At 44.9% G+C, this 17,691-nt stretch overlaps 1 protein-coding gene across 1 annotated transcript in view; it reads right to left on the bottom strand.

The window, feature by feature from the left end:
- LOC135085167 (uncharacterized) overlaps positions 1-17,691 on the bottom strand; it is a 41,989-nt gene that overhangs the window by 9,723 nt on the left and 14,575 nt on the right. The window contains exons 7-19 of the mRNA XM_063979922.1: positions 16,661-16,825; positions 15,067-15,231; positions 14,505-14,633; positions 13,941-14,069; positions 13,331-13,459; positions 12,722-12,871; positions 11,522-11,637; positions 10,847-10,967; positions 10,047-10,161; positions 8,782-9,021; positions 8,032-8,204; positions 7,250-7,417; positions 5,763-5,935 (exon numbers count right to left, since the gene is read on the bottom strand). Of these exons, the coding sequence (XP_063835992.1) occupies positions 5,763-5,935; positions 7,250-7,417; positions 8,032-8,204; positions 8,782-9,021; positions 10,047-10,161; positions 10,847-10,967; positions 11,522-11,637; positions 12,722-12,871; positions 13,331-13,459; positions 13,941-14,069; positions 14,505-14,633; positions 15,067-15,231; positions 16,661-16,825 (1,973 nt within the window). The remainder of the gene's footprint in view (positions 1-5,762; positions 5,936-7,249; positions 7,418-8,031; positions 8,205-8,781; positions 9,022-10,046; positions 10,162-10,846; positions 10,968-11,521; positions 11,638-12,721; positions 12,872-13,330; positions 13,460-13,940; positions 14,070-14,504; positions 14,634-15,066; positions 15,232-16,660; positions 16,826-17,691) is intronic.

Genomic DNA, 17,691 nt, shown 5'->3' with positions numbered 1-17,691 from the left:
ATAACGATTCTCTATACTATCGCGAACCGATAATAAAAGATTTGTTAAGAGCAGCGCTGCGCACAGTTCAAGCCGCGCAAGAGATATGTTCTTTAAAGGCGCGACGCGCGATTTGGATGCGATAAGAAAGACTTCACCGGGTGAATCTGCATCAGAGCTCACGCGCACATAAACTACAGCTCCGTAGCATACTTCGCTGGCGTCCGCGAAGCCCATGATAGTGACGTGACAACCCGCGGTGATTCCTATGTGACGAGGTATTTTTAATTGCGATAAATAGTTAATCTCACTATCAAACCGATTCCATTTATTTTTTATTGAGTCTGGAACTGGCTGGTCCCATTCAAGTTCGCGCTGCCAGCATTCTTGAATTAAGAGTTTGAGAAACGCTGTCACAGGGCCTAGCAAACCCAAAGGGTCGAATAATCTAGCGGTTGCGGAAAGAATCGTGCGTTTTGTGCATTGGTCAGAGTTAGTAGAGTTAATTTTGTAAAGAAAAACGTCATCATTAGGTTGCCACTGCATGCCTATGATTTTTGTCGTAATTTCTGAGTCAGTGTCAAATTCGACGAGCTGTGGATTTTTATGCGAATCGGGAATCTTATTTATAAGCTCAGGGTTGTTCGAGATCCACTTAACCATTTTAAACCCCCCGGCCATGAACATCTTAACCATTTGATGGTAAGATTGTTCAGCTTTTTCTAACCCGTCCATCGATGAGACATAATCGTCCATATACATACAGGATTGAGCTTCAGACGCGGCGATAGGATAATTCGCGCGCTCGTCCTCAGCGAGTTGGCGAACGACACGCATAGCGAGGTAAGGCGAGCTAGAAACGCCAAAAGAAACCCTATTGTATTGATAAGTATCAATCGGTGATTCAGGATCAAATCGAAATAATATGCGTTGAAACGGGTGGTGATTTTGATCAAGCTTTACACAGAAATACATCTTTTCAATATCAGCAGATAAAGCGACTGAGAAAATGCGTAAGTTAATTAAAAGATCAAAAATATTACTTTGTAAGTTTGGGCCAGTGTAAAGAACATCATTTAACGACTTTCCAGAGGTTGTTTTACAACTTGCATCTAAAACGACTCGAGTTTTTGAAGTGAGTTTATCTGGTCGGTATACTGCATGATGAGGTATATAATAATTTGGAGTATTTTCCTCTGAATTCGATGCGTTTTCGACTTTTGACAGAAAACCGCGATCGATACAGTCTTGAATATTTTCATTATAGTTAGTGCGTAAGCCCGGAGTTGAGTCTAACTTTTTCTCTAAGTTATAGAAGCGACGCCTAGCAGTAAAGTAAGAATCGCCGAGTTCTGATGGGTCGAGTTTAAATGGCAATGAAACGGTATACGTCCCAGAGTCGTCGCGAGAATGAGTTGATTGGAAAATGTTTTCACATATTTCGTCGTCAGGGCTGATGTGTCTCTTAGTAGGTACACTTTCAAGCTCCCAAAAGCGTTGCGTGAGTGATTCTAATGAGTGCGAGTCTACATTGCAAAAGAATGCTTTGTTATCATTGCGTGAATGAGCTGAGTAGCACTGAGCGCGTCCCATAGCGAGATATCCGAGCGTGGTTTCGATAGCGATGACAGAGGATTGCGGTGAAGTTATTTTATTACTACCTAAAAGAAGCGGGAATATCTCATTGCCTAACAAACAATCGATTTCAGCAGGGATATCGAAGCTGTCATCAGCCATAGGAAGACCTTGTAAATGCGATAACTGGGTTATGTCAACCCTTACATTAGGTAAATAATCGGTTATTGTATCAATGACGCGTGCGTTAATTGTGTATTTACACCTGGGATCAAAGCGTGAGGCAATTGTGAAAGATACATATCCTAGCGACACACTTTCAGACTGACCTATGCCCTTAATAGTGGTAGGTAGCGGATTGACTTTTAAGTTCAGTCGCGCACAACATTTATTTGTGATAAAGTTGCTCATCGAACCTGTGTCTAGAAACACGCGTAATTTTTGACACGTCTTATTATTGTCATAAGTATACACTGACGCGGTGGGTAATAAGACCGTGGTACTAGATTCATCAGCGATCGACGGCGTGACTGCAGAGAGAGACACATTGTTGGTTGGCATCGATTGCAACGGCGGCGTGACCGGACCGGGCGCGGACATGGACGCGTCGGTCGGCGAAAGCGTCGCGCTGCAAGTCAGCTGTTGTGACGTCATAGGTCTATTCACGTTAAAGTTATCTATATGAATAAGAGTGTGATGTTTCCGTTGGCAAACTGAGCAACGATTTTGAGATCTGCAATCTTTAATGTTATGAAAGCCTAAACAATTGAGGCAAAAGTTACATTTAGTAACTAAAGAGTGGCGAGTTGGCGCATTTTTCGAGAGAAAATAACTGCATTTGAACAGGGCATGTTCAGGTTCCGTCTTACAAAGTTGACAATTCTTGCGTACAGCGGATGGAGTGTATGAGCCTTGCGAATTCGGTTGAGATTGGAAGTAATGTTGATTGGGTTTTACTCCAGAAGCTGTATTAGAAACAAACGACTGTGTCGGTTTCGAGTTTTTAAACTGCGATGCGAAATTCGTTTTATTATTAACGTACGGCTTATTCTGCGTAAACGATGAGCGTAAAGAATGGATCTTATTCTGTTCTTTTATAAAAGTCTTGAGATCATTAAACGTAGGCATTTTTACGTGCTTAATGGATTGTTCAAATAAATTTAGAGTGTCTTTGTCTAATTTACTGAGAGCAATATGAGTCAAAATGAAATCGGAAAGGTCATCAATCTGTAAACGTCGTAAGGCAGCTTCAGCTGAGCAATACTGTTCCAAAAATTCATCTAAAGATTGCGATTTGAAGTTTATTAATTGTTCCAAATACATAGAGGCTTGTACTCTTATGTCTTGGTATTTTTCTAATAGGTTGTTCCAAATTATGTAATAGTTCTCACCAGTCGGTGGAATACCCGAGCAAATTGTAAGTGCTTTTCCGGAAAGTTTTCCTATAAGGTATTGAGCCTTTTCACCTGGAGACAAACCAGTGTTCTCATGAATAAGCGTTTTAAAATTTTGGTAGAAAACGGGCCACTTGGAAGGGGCTCCGTCGAAAGAGACTAGTTCTAAAGGCGGTAATTTTTTTACGAAATCCTGTTTGCGACGCTCTGTGTTGGCCTTTAGTTGTGCGATGGAGCTTTGCACCGAAAGGATGTTACAGTACAAATCGTCAAACGAGTTGAGTGCGGCAAATGTAGGTTTGAGTTCCTCATCATTTTTCATATAACACAAATTAAGTTCGTCAATAGTATCAAGAAAATCCGATCTTGTTTTTTCAATCGAATGCATGCGAGACATGAAAATTTGTTCAATCTGAGGGTCGGAGACCTTTAGGCTGAGGTCGTATAGTTCCTGAACCCTCTGAAAAAGCGCTTCTTTTTTAGCTTCAAGCAAATTAATTTTGCGTTTTACTCCCTCCATTGTATTGTAGGTGAGCAAACACACGCACGAGAGCTAGCGTTAAAAAATGAGTTGAGATGTGCGTATTTATTTATAATCCAGTAGGAAAATAAAATGCGTAGCGTATGTAAGCGAATTTGAAATTGAATTGAAATAAAATTTTAAAAGATTGAATTTAAAAAATACACGTGTTTACAAACAACGAGTTGACGTTTGAGCGAATAGTAATTTCTAGAATGTGTCAAATGTCAAACGAATCGAACTTTCCAGAAAGAATGTGTCAAACGAGCGAATTTTCTAGAATTTTCTAGAGGGTTGTCAAAATGACGGATGCGTGAAAATGTGTAGTTGTGATTTTATGTAAGTGTAAAGGATAGGAAATGAACCATGCGGCTCGGTAGGACCAGAAAGGAGTTGTAGGAGATTGGGATAGGAATGGGATGGGATACCTTCGATTGAGCAGACTCCACAGGACGGTCCAAGCTTGGTTCTTCTTTCACTTTCACAAACACTTGAATTTTTATTGAGATGAGTTTAGCGCGCGATTTGTGTTTATTTGAATTGGTTTATTTTGGATACTTATTTAGTATTAACGCCCAGATAGGTAGGCGAAGCGGCGCGTTGCGATGCGAGAGCGAGACTGAAGGTGGGAGGGAGAGGATAGGAAAAGGACTGTCAGAATGAGTGATAGAACAGTGTGACATGAGTTTGAAATGTATGAGGTTTTAATGCTGGCGCGTACAGTAGTAATTTAAATAATTAGAAAAAACTACACTTTAAATAATTTTGAAATACTTATGACAAAAAACTGTAGCAAAAAAATTATTTAGCTAATAAAAACATTAATTTTACTTTTAAAACTGTCTGTTTAATTTCGAATTATCGCAACACTGAAGTTTATTAATAGGTACTTTAGAGATGGTACGATTATACAAACTCCACTAGATTAAAGTTTTCTAATCGTAAATACAATAAATGCTTCTTAAAATTAAGTTTTTATTTATTTTACTTTGCTCATACAACCCTGACGCTTGAGCGGTGACGTAGATCAATTCTAAACACAAAAAAAATGCGTTCTTGTGAGCGTAGTAGTAAGGTGCGATTTCGAATGCACCATGTGCGTTGGATATTTTGCATTATTATTATTACCGTTAAAATGTCGGCATCTGATCCTACACAAAGGAGTGCAATTTCTGTTGCTACTATCAGGCCTCCGTCACTCGCCTATGCCGGCCGAGATAATTACCTACAGCGCGCGACAACTTCAAGTTGCAAATCAGTCAGGGCCGCCACGCGCCTGTGAGCACACGCGTATTTCTATACACGCTCGGTCGATCATCGTCGCAATCAAGGTTTATTGTTCCAACAGCACTGTTATTCTTCTTTAATGGAAAATCGTAATATTTAGGAATAATAATTAACTGTAGTGATTTAAATAATTAAAAAAAACTGCACTTTTTAAATAATTTTGAAATACTTATGACAAAAAACTGTAGCAAAAAATTATTTTAGCTAATAAAAACATTAACTTTACTTCACCGTGTCTATTTTCCGACACTACACCTTTTAAAACTGTTTGTCCAATTTCAAATTATCGCAACACTGAAGTTTATTATTAGGTACTTTAGAGATGGTACGATTATACAAACACCACTAGATTATAGTTTACCAATCGTAAATACAATAATTGCTTCTTAAAATTAAGTTTTTATTTATTTTACTTTGCTTATACAACCCTGACGCTTGAGCTGTGAGGTAAATCAATTCTGAACACAAAAAAATTGCGCTCTTGTGAGCATAGTAGTAAGGTGCGATTTCGAATGCACCATGTGCGTTGGATATTTTGCATTATTATTATTACCGTTAAAATGTCGGCATCTGATCCTACACAAAGGAGTGCAATTTCTGTTGCTACTATTATGTATTCTGTGCTACTATTATGTATTCTGTGCTTTTAGCTACTTCTACCAGCGCGACTCGTAGTATGAGTCGATGCTACGGTACTGCTACGAGCGCGCATTGTGCTACGGATTCGTAGTATGACCCTACATAGTACTAGTTAGAAAACCTCTATAGCAACTATGGGCGCCTGGTACTTTTTGGATTGCTGTCTACGCTTTTACCAGAATATCTCCAACTCCTGAGTGGCTCCTCTGTTCTGCTGCTCGCTACCTCCTAAGCATCTGTGGGAGCCTAGTACCTCTTGCTACTTCTCTCCTTTGAATGGAAGAAGTGTCATTTGACAGTCATCTAGGGCCGCTATAGCTAATCCTGTGAAACCTTCTGTGTACCTCTGGGAGCCTAGTACCTCTTACCTGATCATTGCTCTTGCAAGCGCCCACGCAAGCGCCAAACTTGACCGGCTTGGCGTCTCCCTCGGGAGCTCCCAACAGCACCATTCCCGCTCGGAGCCTGACAGCCCCTTGTCCCGGCGGGAGCGCGAGCCCGAGGCTGGCGCAGTGGGAACCAGCAGGGCTACTCCGAAACGCTGGTTACGTATCAAGGCTATCTGTCACTGTCGCTCATGCTCGCATCTCGGTATGCGTGAGAGAGATGGCTACATTGCTACTTCTAGTAGTGCGATTCGTAGTACGAGTATGGAATCGCTGCTACGGTACTGCTACGAGCGCGCATTGTGCTACGGACTCGTAGTATGCATTGTCTTTGCCCTACATAGTGCTACGAAACGTAGTTGTTTGCAATGAGAGATCTTTAGCAACTCTGGTACTTTTTAGAGCGCTGTCTACGCTTTTACCAGAATATCTGCAACTTCTGATGATGAAGTGACTCCTGGCTATGAAAACCAATATGATGGTCTGGTCTTCTTGGCTGGCAGTCATCAGCTGCCTCTGTAAAACTGCTGGCTAAGCATTAGGGTGGTCCTTATTCCTACGAAAAAAATTTTTTTTCTTATATTTTGCGGGGCACCACGTAATTTGAATATATACCATATGAAAGTCTTTCATTATTTTTTTTTTAATTTTTAAAAGACATTTAGGGGTCGCTACCAAGGTTTGAATTTTAAGTAAAAATACAAAATCTTTATTTGTTAGATTCATTTATTTTTAGCCGAAGCCAAGTAAAAATATTACAAAATTATTGTTGTTGCTATGAACTAAGATATTATGTACAATTTACATATTTGAATCAATTATTTTTAAGATATAAGAGTTTACTTGTTAGTATCTCGACGCGTCGGTACCATGGTCGGTACAGAAGAGGGGTTGAGGGGAGAAGGGGACAAGAAGCGATTGTCTATTCTATCTATGCGATGTCCATTTGCACGTAAAATGTGATATAAACACTTAAATAAAACATTTATGAAACCATGATTTAAGATCTTCAAAGCTTTTTGTAAATATTTTGACAGCTGGTAGCGACCTCTAAATCTTAACCAAAAAAAAAAACAAAAAAAGCTAATTTCATATTTAGAGGTATATAATCGAATGAGAAAGTGCCCCGGGGAGAATTCAAAAGTCGAAAAATAAGGACCACCCTACTAAGCATCTATGAGAGCCTAGTACCTCTAGCTACTTCTCTGTCATTTGGCAGTCATCTTTTTTTTCTTTTTTTTTTTTTATGTGATAGGAGGCAAACGAGCAAACGGATCACCTGATGACCACCTCTAGACTAGAGCCTCTGTAGCTGAAGCTGTGAACCCCCTGTTTAGCTATGGAAGCCTAGTACCTCTCACCTGATCATTGCTCTTGCAAGCGCCCACTCACTTGGCAGTCATCTAGGGCTTCTATAGCTGAACCTGTGATACCTCCTATGTGTCTCTGTGAGCCTAGTACTCTCTTACCTGATCATTGCTCTTGCAAGCGCCATCGCAAGCGCCAAACTTGACCGGCTTGGCGTCTCCCTCGGGAGCTCCCAACAGCACCATTCCCGCTCGGAGCCTGACAGCCCCTTGTCCCGGCGGGAGCGCGAGCCCGAGGCTGGCGCAGTGGAAACCAGAAACTCCGAAACGCTGTATACGTTTTGGGTCTATCTGTCACTGTCGCTCATGCTCGCATCTCGGTATGCGTGAGAGGGATGGCAATATTAGACACTTTGGATAATGTGTTTTGTTGGAGTAACCCGCGGTAGTCACATCGTGCGGACTGAAATACTCCTAAGCATGTATAGGAGCCTGGTACTTTTAGCTACTTCTACCAGCGCGACTCGTAGTATGAGTCGCTGCTACGATGCTACGGTACTGCTACGAGCGCTTATTGTGCTACGGATTCGTAGTACGACCTTACATAGTGCTAGTTAGAAGACCTCTTTTGCAACTATGGGCGCCTGGTACTTTTTCGACTGCTGTCTACGCTCTTACCAGAATATCTCCAACTCCTGATGATGAAGTGACTCCTGGCTATGAAATCCAATAATATGATGGTCTATTCTTCTAGGCTAGCAGTCATCTACTGCACCTCTGCATGCTACCTCCTAAGCATGTAAAGGAGCCTGGTACCTCTTGCTACTTCTCTCCTTTGAAGAGTGGAAGAAGTGTCATTTGACAGTCATCTAGTGCTTCTGTAGCCAAACCTGTGATGCCTCCTGTGTACTCATAGGAGCCTAGTACCTCAAGCTACTCCTCACCTGGTCATTGCTCTTGCAAGCGCCCACACAAGCGCCAAACTTGACCGGCTTGGCGTCTCCCTCGGGAGCTCCCAACAGCACCATTCCCGCTCGGAGCCTGACAGCCCCTTGTCCCGGCGGGAGCGCGAGCCCGAGGCTGGCGCAGTGGAAACCAGCAGGGATACTCCGAAACGCTGTTTACGTATCGGGTCTATCTGTCACTGTCACTCTTGCTGGCAGCTCGGTTTGCGTGAGAGGGATGGCAACATTCGAAGCTTTGAAGTAACCCCGCGCTTGTGGTAGATCGTGCGGAGTGACTACTCCTAAGCATCTATAGGAGCCTGGTACTTTTAGCTACTTCTACCAGCGCGACTCGTAGTATGAGTCGCTTCTACGATGCTAAAGTACTGCTACGACCGCGCATTGTGCTACGGATTCGTAGTATGACCCTACATAGTACTAGTTAGAAAACCTCTATAGCAACTATGGGCGCCTGGTACTTTTTGGACTGCTGTCTACGCATTTACCAGAATATCTCCAACTCCTGGGGGTCTATGAAGTCCATGATGGTGATGATGGTCTGGTCTTCTTGGCTAGCAGTCATCTACTGCACCTCTGCATGCTACCTCCTAAGCATGTATAGGAGCCTGGTACCTTTTGCTACTTCTCTCCTTTGAAGAGTGGAAGAAGTGTCATTTTACAGTCATCTAGTGCTTCTGTAGCCAAACCTGTGATGCCTCCTACTTATGGGAGCCTAGTACCTCTAGCTACTGCTCACCTGATCATTGCTCTTGCAGGCGCCAATGCATGCGCCAAACTTGACCGGCTTGGCGTCTCCCTCGGGAGCTCCCAACAGCACCATTCCCGCTCGGAGCCTGACAGCCCCTTGTCCCGGCGGGAGAGCGAGCCCGAGGCTGGCGCAATGTCCCGCGCGCACGCCACCGCAACGAGCGCGGTTGCGGTAGATTGTGCGGACTGATATCTGTCGGAACTCGCCCGTTTCGAATGGACCTGGGGAAAAATAAAGAGGAATAAGTATCTTATTTGCTCTCACCAGTTGTGGAGTAAGGTCCTGTCACTTGCTAGTGTCACACACTGGTAAGTGCTGAAGCGGTGACTATTGATGACCCACGCTGAACTGTCCCACCAAAATCAATGACAGGGGCGCGCTACTATCGTTCTACTATATGGTTTCCAACATGGCAAAAATCGGAACCAGCGATCTGGTATTGACGGTGGCGCCCCACTGTCAATGTCATGGATAGAACAGTTCATAATCATGTTGTTAGGATTTTGGAACTATATCACATTTGATTTCACTAGAAAGGCGCCCTTGTAGAGAAAGGTCTTGTCACTCGCTAGTGGCGCCAACTGTGAAGAAGTACTATCCATCCACCAGTGAATATGTATTTTATTTTAATTTATCCAACATGAAATCACTCACTCTCTGAGCAGACTTAAAGACACTTTTTGTGTTAAGTTGCTTCCACTTGACACTAGAATAACTCTATTTTCTTCTATGATAGTGTGTCGGTAACCAAGTGTTGTTTGCGTGAGCGCGTTAAAATAATGTATAAAAATTTTTGTTTTTGAAAGTTTCCCGCTAAGGGCGCTGTACAATCCATCATACATTTAATGTCATTTTTTGACGCGCGTTTGAAAAAGAACTCACACTAGGCCCCCTGACCACCAACTACTAAGCGAGCAATCGTTTACTTTAGCGTATAAAATGCCTGTTTGGACTAGGATAGAGAAAGCCGGCAGATAAAATAATAACTAACTTCTTGTGTTAGGGAATGTTATAGCTGTACTTTGTCACTCTTCGATGCTGAGACCACGTCTCATGGACATTGGACCTGTAATTGGAATTGATGTGGGGTATAGGATATAAAATTCGATCGATCCACCAATCGATCAACGTGGAAAGCATTAGGGGAGGCCTATGTTCAGCAGTGGACGTCCTATGGCTGAAATGATGATGATGATGATGATGATAGGATATATTTAAGTAGTAGTGTAAGTGTAGCGTCACTCACCGATGATGAGGCGGTCGCCCTCGTACAGTTGTCCTCGCGTCATAAGTCCACCTACAACTGGCCCCGCTGTATCCCCCACGTGGAATATCTCGTCGATTTGGAACTCGCAGCTTTCCTGGAACAACATTACGATATAAATGCAGTCTTTAGTAGGGTAGAAGATCAGGTCATGCGATATAGAAATCATAGGGGGAGGCCTATGTTCAGCAGTGGACGTTCTATGACTGGAATGATGATGATGTCACACATTAGGTTCCTAAACCCTAATTCCTATGTCCTTAATGTTAAGTACCCCTCACAGAGTCCTCTCTGTATATTATAGGACCCCTCCTTATAGGTCATAGCACACTTATCAACCCGGAAAAAATCAACACCGCATCGCCTTTAACCGCGAGACGAGGTGTTTACGTTACCGCACGAAAAAGTGTGCGCAGTACGGAGTTTCATATGAAGAATACTGACCGCCTCGAGTTGATACGGTTACGATCCGTTTCCGGGTTGATAAGTGTGCTTCGTCCTTAAAACCCCCCTCTCTTTTCGATGCCAATCTGTCTCCACCTCCCCCAAAGTCAGGGGGGTTGAAATCTAAGTTCTATTCTCCCTAAGAGGAACCTAAGGACTTTGGGGATTCCCCCATATAAACGGGATTGTCCCAGTCATGTGTAGCGCGGTGTGACTAACATTCGGCAGTTGTAGCGCCAAAAGGCAAGCGTGTAGCGCATTGAGGCCATAGAAACAGGAAACACGTACACGCGCTCTAGCGGCGAATATTTTCAACACTAGAAGCTTTAGTAACTCACGTGTAGCGCGGTGTGCCTAGCATTGGTTGGCTGTAGCGCTAGTAGGTAAGCGTGTAGCGCATTGAGACCGCTCCCGCGTACGCACGATACGGGAAACACGCACACCCTTTCTAGAGGCGATCTGTGGACAAATACGAAAATTATAACAGACTTCAAAAAAACGGGCCTAGATAAAAAAATAATTTTGTTCGGTAAGAACCAACAGAATCGCTTTATTTACCTCTAAGCTAAGCTAAGCTGGGTGAAATGATTCAGAGGTGAAGTGAGGACACTAAAAATTCCACTTTCATCACCCAGGTGAACAAAGTGGGAAAAGCCCCAGTCAGGGATCCAGTCAGCACAGATTTTGTGGAAACAACCACACCCTATCACAGCTTCGCTACAAATCCTGATGTCACCAATGAGATGAGACTGAAACACTCAAAAGGACTCATGATTTCTCGAATTGAAGACCGGAGAACTTAATCCTGTCGCTGGTTCTTATCCGGCTCGAAGGACCATAAATGATATTGGGATGAGGGTAGTTATAACATAGATAAGACTCACTCTTCCTCCTTCACCGCGGGGGCTCCATACTCTCCGTTGTCTATGGTGTCCAGTATCAAGTGCGCGCTATGTTCTCTATTCCAATGACATAGGCTATAGAAAAAAAGTTATAACATAGACAAGACTCACTCCTCCTCCTTTTGAACGGGGGTTCCGTCGTCCCCGTTGTCTATGGTGTCCAGAATCAAGTTCTGTGGCGCCACGCAGTTCCGCGCCAAGTTCTCATCAGTGATCAGGAATGGTTTCTGGGAAAGAGAGAGAAAAATACAATACAATAATTATAAACTTCTGTTTGGGCACGGAACCTATACTGTACAGAGTCCCTACTACGTTCTTAGAACTCCTCAAGTTGTATGGGGGCCTGGTACTTTTGAGATATTAGTCCAACGCCAGAAAGAGCCCTAGGGCTCCTCTGTGACCAGAGTGCCACCGGCTGGTCTTTCAGCAGATTAAGGAAAGACACCTGAGTTCTTCTAAAGAACTCCTCGACTAATATGGGAGCCTGGTACTTCGGATACATTAGTGAGTGTCAGTAGGAGCCCTGGGCTCCTCTGTGACAAGAGTGACGCTGGCTGTAGATCAAGGAAGACACCTTGTTCTTCCAAAAACTCCTTGTGTAGTATAGAAGTCTGGTACTTTTGAGATATTAGTCCAGCGCCAGAAGGAGCCCTAGGGCTCCTCTGTGACCAGAGTGACGGCGGCTGGTCTATCTGCAGATCAAGGTAAGACACCTGAGTTCTTCCAAAGAACTCTTTGTATAGTATGGGAGCCTGGTACTTTTGTGGACACATGATACTATGATACTAATACTGTGCTTACGTAGCACGTACGTTACGTTGGGTATGTGCAGTAACTACGTCCTCCGAACTACTCGAGTAGTGCGAGAGCCTGGTAGCGTCCAGCGCCGGAAGAAGCCCTAGGGCTCCTCTGTTACAAGGGCGACGCTGTATGCAGATCAAGGAAAGACACTCGAGTTCTTCCAAAGAACACCTTGAGTAGAATTTGATCCTGCGTAGTATGAGAGCCTGGTTCTTTTGACACATTAGTCAAGCGTCAGTAGGAGCCCTAGGGCTCCTCTGTGACAAGGGTGACGCTGACTGAAGATCAAGGAACCTCCCCCCCCCCCCCCTTTAGATACCTTATTCTTCCAAAAACTCCTCGAGTAGTATGGAAGCCTGGTACTTTTGATACATTAAAGAAAGGATGCCTTCGTGTCTATTATTGGGACTCGATCTCTTCTAGGTTCATGGGAGCCTGGTACATTCATCTCCTTTGTAGATTGATCTCTCCCCTCCCCCAATCCTTCTATTTTCCCCCCATCCCCTCTACCTTCCCGTGTGGTCTGAGCAGCTCGGCCAACCGTCGCAGCGCGGGCTGCACGCCGGCCGCGGCGATGTCGCACTTGGAGACGACCGCGAAGAAAGGCAGGTCCAGCGCGAGCAGGAGCCCTAGGTGCTCCTCTGTTACGAAGGTGACAGCCTATACTGTACTGCACAGAATGCTTACTAAGATTTTGAGAACTCCTCGAGTAGTATGAGAGCCTAGTACTTATGTGACTTACAGTATACCCTTGGTAGCTTTTAAGTAAGATTCCGAGAACTCCTTGAGTAGTATGGGAGCCTGGTACTTCTGACACATTAGTCCAGCGCCAGAAGGAGCCCTAGGGCTCCTCTGTGACCAGAGTGACGCCGGCTGGTCTTTCAGCAGATCTTGATCTGCTGAAAGAATCTGAGTTCTTCCAAAGAACTCCTTGTGTAGTATGGGAGCCTGGTACTTCTGACATATTAGTCCAGCGCCAGAAGGAGCCCTAGGGCTCCTAGGTGACACCGGCTGATCTGTCTTTTTGTCTCTCGTGTCTTTTTGGGTCTGCCCCCCCCCCCCCCTTTTTTTTTATCTGCTCCACCGCAATAAACCCCCTTAACCAATCCCTTTTTTTACCTTGCCATGTGGTCTGAGCAGCTCGGCCAACCGTCGCAGCGCGGGCTGCACGCCGGCCGCGGCGATGTCGCACTTGGAGACGACCGCGAAGAAAGGCAGGTCCAGCGCGAGCAGGAGCCCTAGGTGCTCCTCTGTTACGAAGGTGACAGCCTATACTGTACTGCACAGAATGCTTACTAAGATTTTGAGAACTCCTCGAGTAGTATGAGAGCCTAGTACTTATGTGACTTACAGTATACCCTTGGTAGCTTTTAAGTAAGATTCCGAGAACTCCTTGAGTAGTATGGGAGCCTGGTACTTCTGACACATTAGTCCAGCGCCAGAAGGAGCCCTAGGGCTCCTCTGTGACCAGAGTGACGCCGGCTGGTCTTTCAGCAGATCTTGATCTGCTGAAAGAATCTGAGTTCTTCCAAAGAACTCCTTGTGTAGTATGGGAGCCTGGTACTTCTGACATATTAGTCCAGCGCCAGAAGGAGCCCTAGGGCTCCTAGGTGACACCGGCTGATCTGTCTTTTTGTCTCTCGTGTCTTTTTGGGTCTGCCCCCCCCCCCCCCCTTTTTTTTTATCTGCTCCACCGCAATAAACCCCCTTAACCAATCCCTTTTTTTACCTTGCCATGTGGTCTGAGCAGCTCGGCCAACCGTCGCAGCGCGGGCTGCACGCCGGCCGCGGCGATGTCGCACTTGGAGACGACCGCGAAGAAAGGCAGGTCCAGCGCGAGCAGGAGCCCTAGGTGCTCCTCTGTTATGAAGGTGACAGCCTATACTGTACTGCACAGAATCCTAAGATTTTGAGAACTCCTCGAGTAGTATGAGAGCCTAGTACTTATGTGACTTACAGTATACCCTTGGTAGCTTTTAACTAAGATTCCGAGAGCTCCTTGAGTAGTATGAGAGCCTGGTACTTCTGACACATTAGTCCAGCGTCAGAAGGAGCCCTAGGGCTCCTCTGTGACAAGAGTGACGCTGGCTGTAGATCAAGGAAGACACCTTGTTTTTCCGAAGACTCCTTGAGTAGTATGGGAGCCTGGTACTTCTGATACATTAGTCAAGTGATAGTAGGAGCCCTAGGGCTCCTCAGTTACAAAGATGACACCGGCTGATCTGTCTTTTTGTGTCTATCGTGTCTTTTTGGGTCTGCCCCCCCTCAATCAATCCCCCTCCCCCCTTTTTACCTTCCCATGTGGTCTGAGCAGCTCGGCCAACCGTCGCAGCGCGGGCTGCACGCCGGCCGCGGCGATGTCGCACTTGGAGACGACCGCGAAGAAAGGCAGGTCCAGCGCGAGCAGGAGCCCTAGGTGCTCCTCTGTTATGAAGGTGACAGCCTATACTGTACTGCACAGAATCCTAAGATTTTGAGAACTCCTCGAGTAGTATGAGAGCCTAGTACTTATGTGACTTACAGTATACCCTTGGTAGCTTTTAACTAAGATTCCGAGAGCTCCTTGAGTAGTATGAGAGCCTGGTACTTCTGACACATTAGTCCAGCGTCAGAAGGAGCCCTAGGGCTCCTCTGTGACAAGAGTGACGCTGGCTGTAGATCAAGGAAGACACCTTGTTTTTCCGAAGACTCCTTGAGTAGTATGGGAGCCTGGTACTTCTGATACATTAGTCAAGTGATAGTAGGAGCCCTAAGGCTCCTCTGTTACAAAGGTGACACCGGCTGATCTGTCTTTTTGTCTCTCGTATCTTTTTGGGTCTGCCCCCCTCAATCAATCGCCCTCCCCCCCTTTTTACCTTCCCATGTGGTCTGAGCAGCTCGGCCAACCGTCGCAGCGCGGGCTGCACGCCGGCCGCGGCGATGTCGCACTTGGAGACGACGGCGAAGAAAGGCAGGTCCAGCGCGAGCAGGAGCCCTAGGTGCTCCTCTGTTATGCGGGTGATACCGGCTGTGGCTGATATCTGGAACAATTTCAATAGGTTAATGAATTCCATCACCGTTGGACCAGGCGCAGGTCATAAAGGGTCATAGTCAGGCCGACATTGTCGACATTCCACCAGCTCGCACTAAGGTGGGTTGCTCTATTTTACTTTAACTTTAACAAACGTCAAAAGTCTGTCAAACTCCATACAAAAAACACCGGTTATGGTTATAGTCACGGTCAAAATACGGTAGTCCTAAAGTTGACCGTAAATATAACGATAACCGGTATTTTTTGTATTGATTTTGACAGATTTTTAACGTTTGTCAAAGTTAAAGTAAGATGGTGCAACCCAGCCTAAGTGTTTATTTTATTTTATTTATTAGGACAACCAACAAGACAAACACGCATACATGAAATACGTGTTTCACTAACTGTGTATAAAAAAAATACCTGCCTTGTTACGCGGAAAATAAAATCATTGTCAAAACAATTGGCAGTTGGCGGGGCACATGACTAGTAGCTACCACGAAGGAGAAAACGCAATGCGGGCAAGCTCCACTCGGTGGACCGACGATTTAGTTAAGACCACGGGAAGCGCCCGAATGAGGCAGCACAGGAGAACTCTGAGCGAGGCCTTTGTCCAGCACAGTTACATTATCGGACCTGGATTTGCGTGAGAGCTTAACCTCTTCGAGGCTTATGGACGCCTGGTACTTTCATACCGTTATTAGACACTTTAGGACCTAGAATCCTAGTCTAGACTTACCAGCAGCATGGCCCAGTGAGGACAGTAGCCAGATAGGCCGTGTAGTGTCGTCCGCTGGTACTTGCTGTGTCCCGCTAGATCCAGGAAGGAAACCAAACTCCTTTACTCTAGAACTCCTCTAGTCTTATGGGAGCCTGGTACTTTTGAAACATCAGTTGTGATTTGCCCGTCTCTTGTGTTTAACTCTTCCAGACTTATGGACGCCATGTCCTTTCGTATCTTTATTACACACTTTAGGACCTATATTGCCTGTTTTTGGACCTAGATTCGTTGTCTAGACTTACCAGCAGCATGGCCCAGTGGGGACAGTACCCAGACAGGCCGTGTAGCGTCGTCCGCTGGTACTTGCTGTGTCCCGCTAGATCCAAGAAAGACACCAGCTCCTTTACTCTAGAACTCCTCTAGTCTCATGTGCGCCTGGTACATACCCAACATTAGTTAATGTATTGGACCTTGATTTGCAAGTCTCATGTGTTTAAACTCTTCCAGACTTATGGACGCCTGGTACCCTTATTACGCCCGTATTCACAAACATTACTATGAGGTCTCACAGTGCGCGTGGACGCACAGGGTGACACGACCAATTGCAGAGCTCTATTCAACGCTGTGCGTTCAATTTTCTGCTTTACTTAAGCATCGTTTGTGAATACGGGTTAGACACTTTAGGACCTAAATTCCCTGTTTTTATGTCTAGACTTACCAGCAGCATGGCCCAATGTGGACAGTACCCAGACAGCCCGTGTAGCGTAGTCCGCTGGTACTTGCTGTGTCCTGCCAGATCCAAGAAAGACACCAGCTTGGCAGATCTCTCGCCTATACGCTCCGCTGTCATCAGTTCCGAACATCCGTAGTTCACCACGTTACCCTGGAATAAAAAAAGAGTTTTAAAAACTCCCGATTACGGGAAAAATACACTAAAAATCGGGGTAAAAACGGGACCATATTATAAGGATTCCACTGTCTGTCTGCTACCAGGCTGTACTCATGATAGCTATACAGAAAATGTATTTTTGTTGCCGCTATAACAACAAATATTAAAAAAACAGTTTGTATGGAAACCTCCAAGCGGGTGAGTCCGACTCCCACTTAACTGTCTATGCTAAGGGCCCCGATTGCGCTAAAAATTTTCAACTGCAATGCGATTGGACGTCGAACCAGGCCTGTTCATATCCGCGAGTTCACATCGAAAACAAAACACGCACGATAGCCCACCTACAGGAGGCGATTCGACAAGGCGTCACATACGAGATACGAGCGAGCATTGACACACGCACGCGTACTCTTGTATTATGGAAAAAAATAAAAAAATACCGTGTAAAAAATACTGTGCAGTATTTAACTGCCTAAATAATAATAAAAACACACAATGTACTTTTTTTAAGTTGCCTGAAGACACTGAGAGGTAAATAAGTGGTTATTATTATTCATGCAAATTCATGTATTTCTTCCGACATTTTCCGCGATTTGGCACTTCACGTCACACATTAGTTTGCCGAAGTTCGCCGAGCCAGCTATTGTCAATTATTATAGGTGTCAAACAGGATAGGGTCTTTGCGCTGGTTTTCGTCCAACGATCGGAGTTGCCAACTTTGTGATCTTAAAATACCCTTACATAAATGTATCATTATTATTTTATGTCGTTCGAGTGCTCATAAAGGCAGTCAACTAAAGTCCATACTGCAACGCACACACAATCCGCACCGTAACGTAAACGCCTTGCCTCGCCGATGA

This window comes from Ostrinia nubilalis, chromosome 28 (genome assembly GCF_963855985.1).
Source record: "Ostrinia nubilalis chromosome 28, ilOstNubi1.1, whole genome shotgun sequence".
NCBI lineage: Eukaryota > Metazoa > Arthropoda > Insecta > Lepidoptera > Crambidae > Ostrinia > Ostrinia nubilalis.
This window is presented reverse-complemented; position numbering and strand designations above follow the sequence as displayed.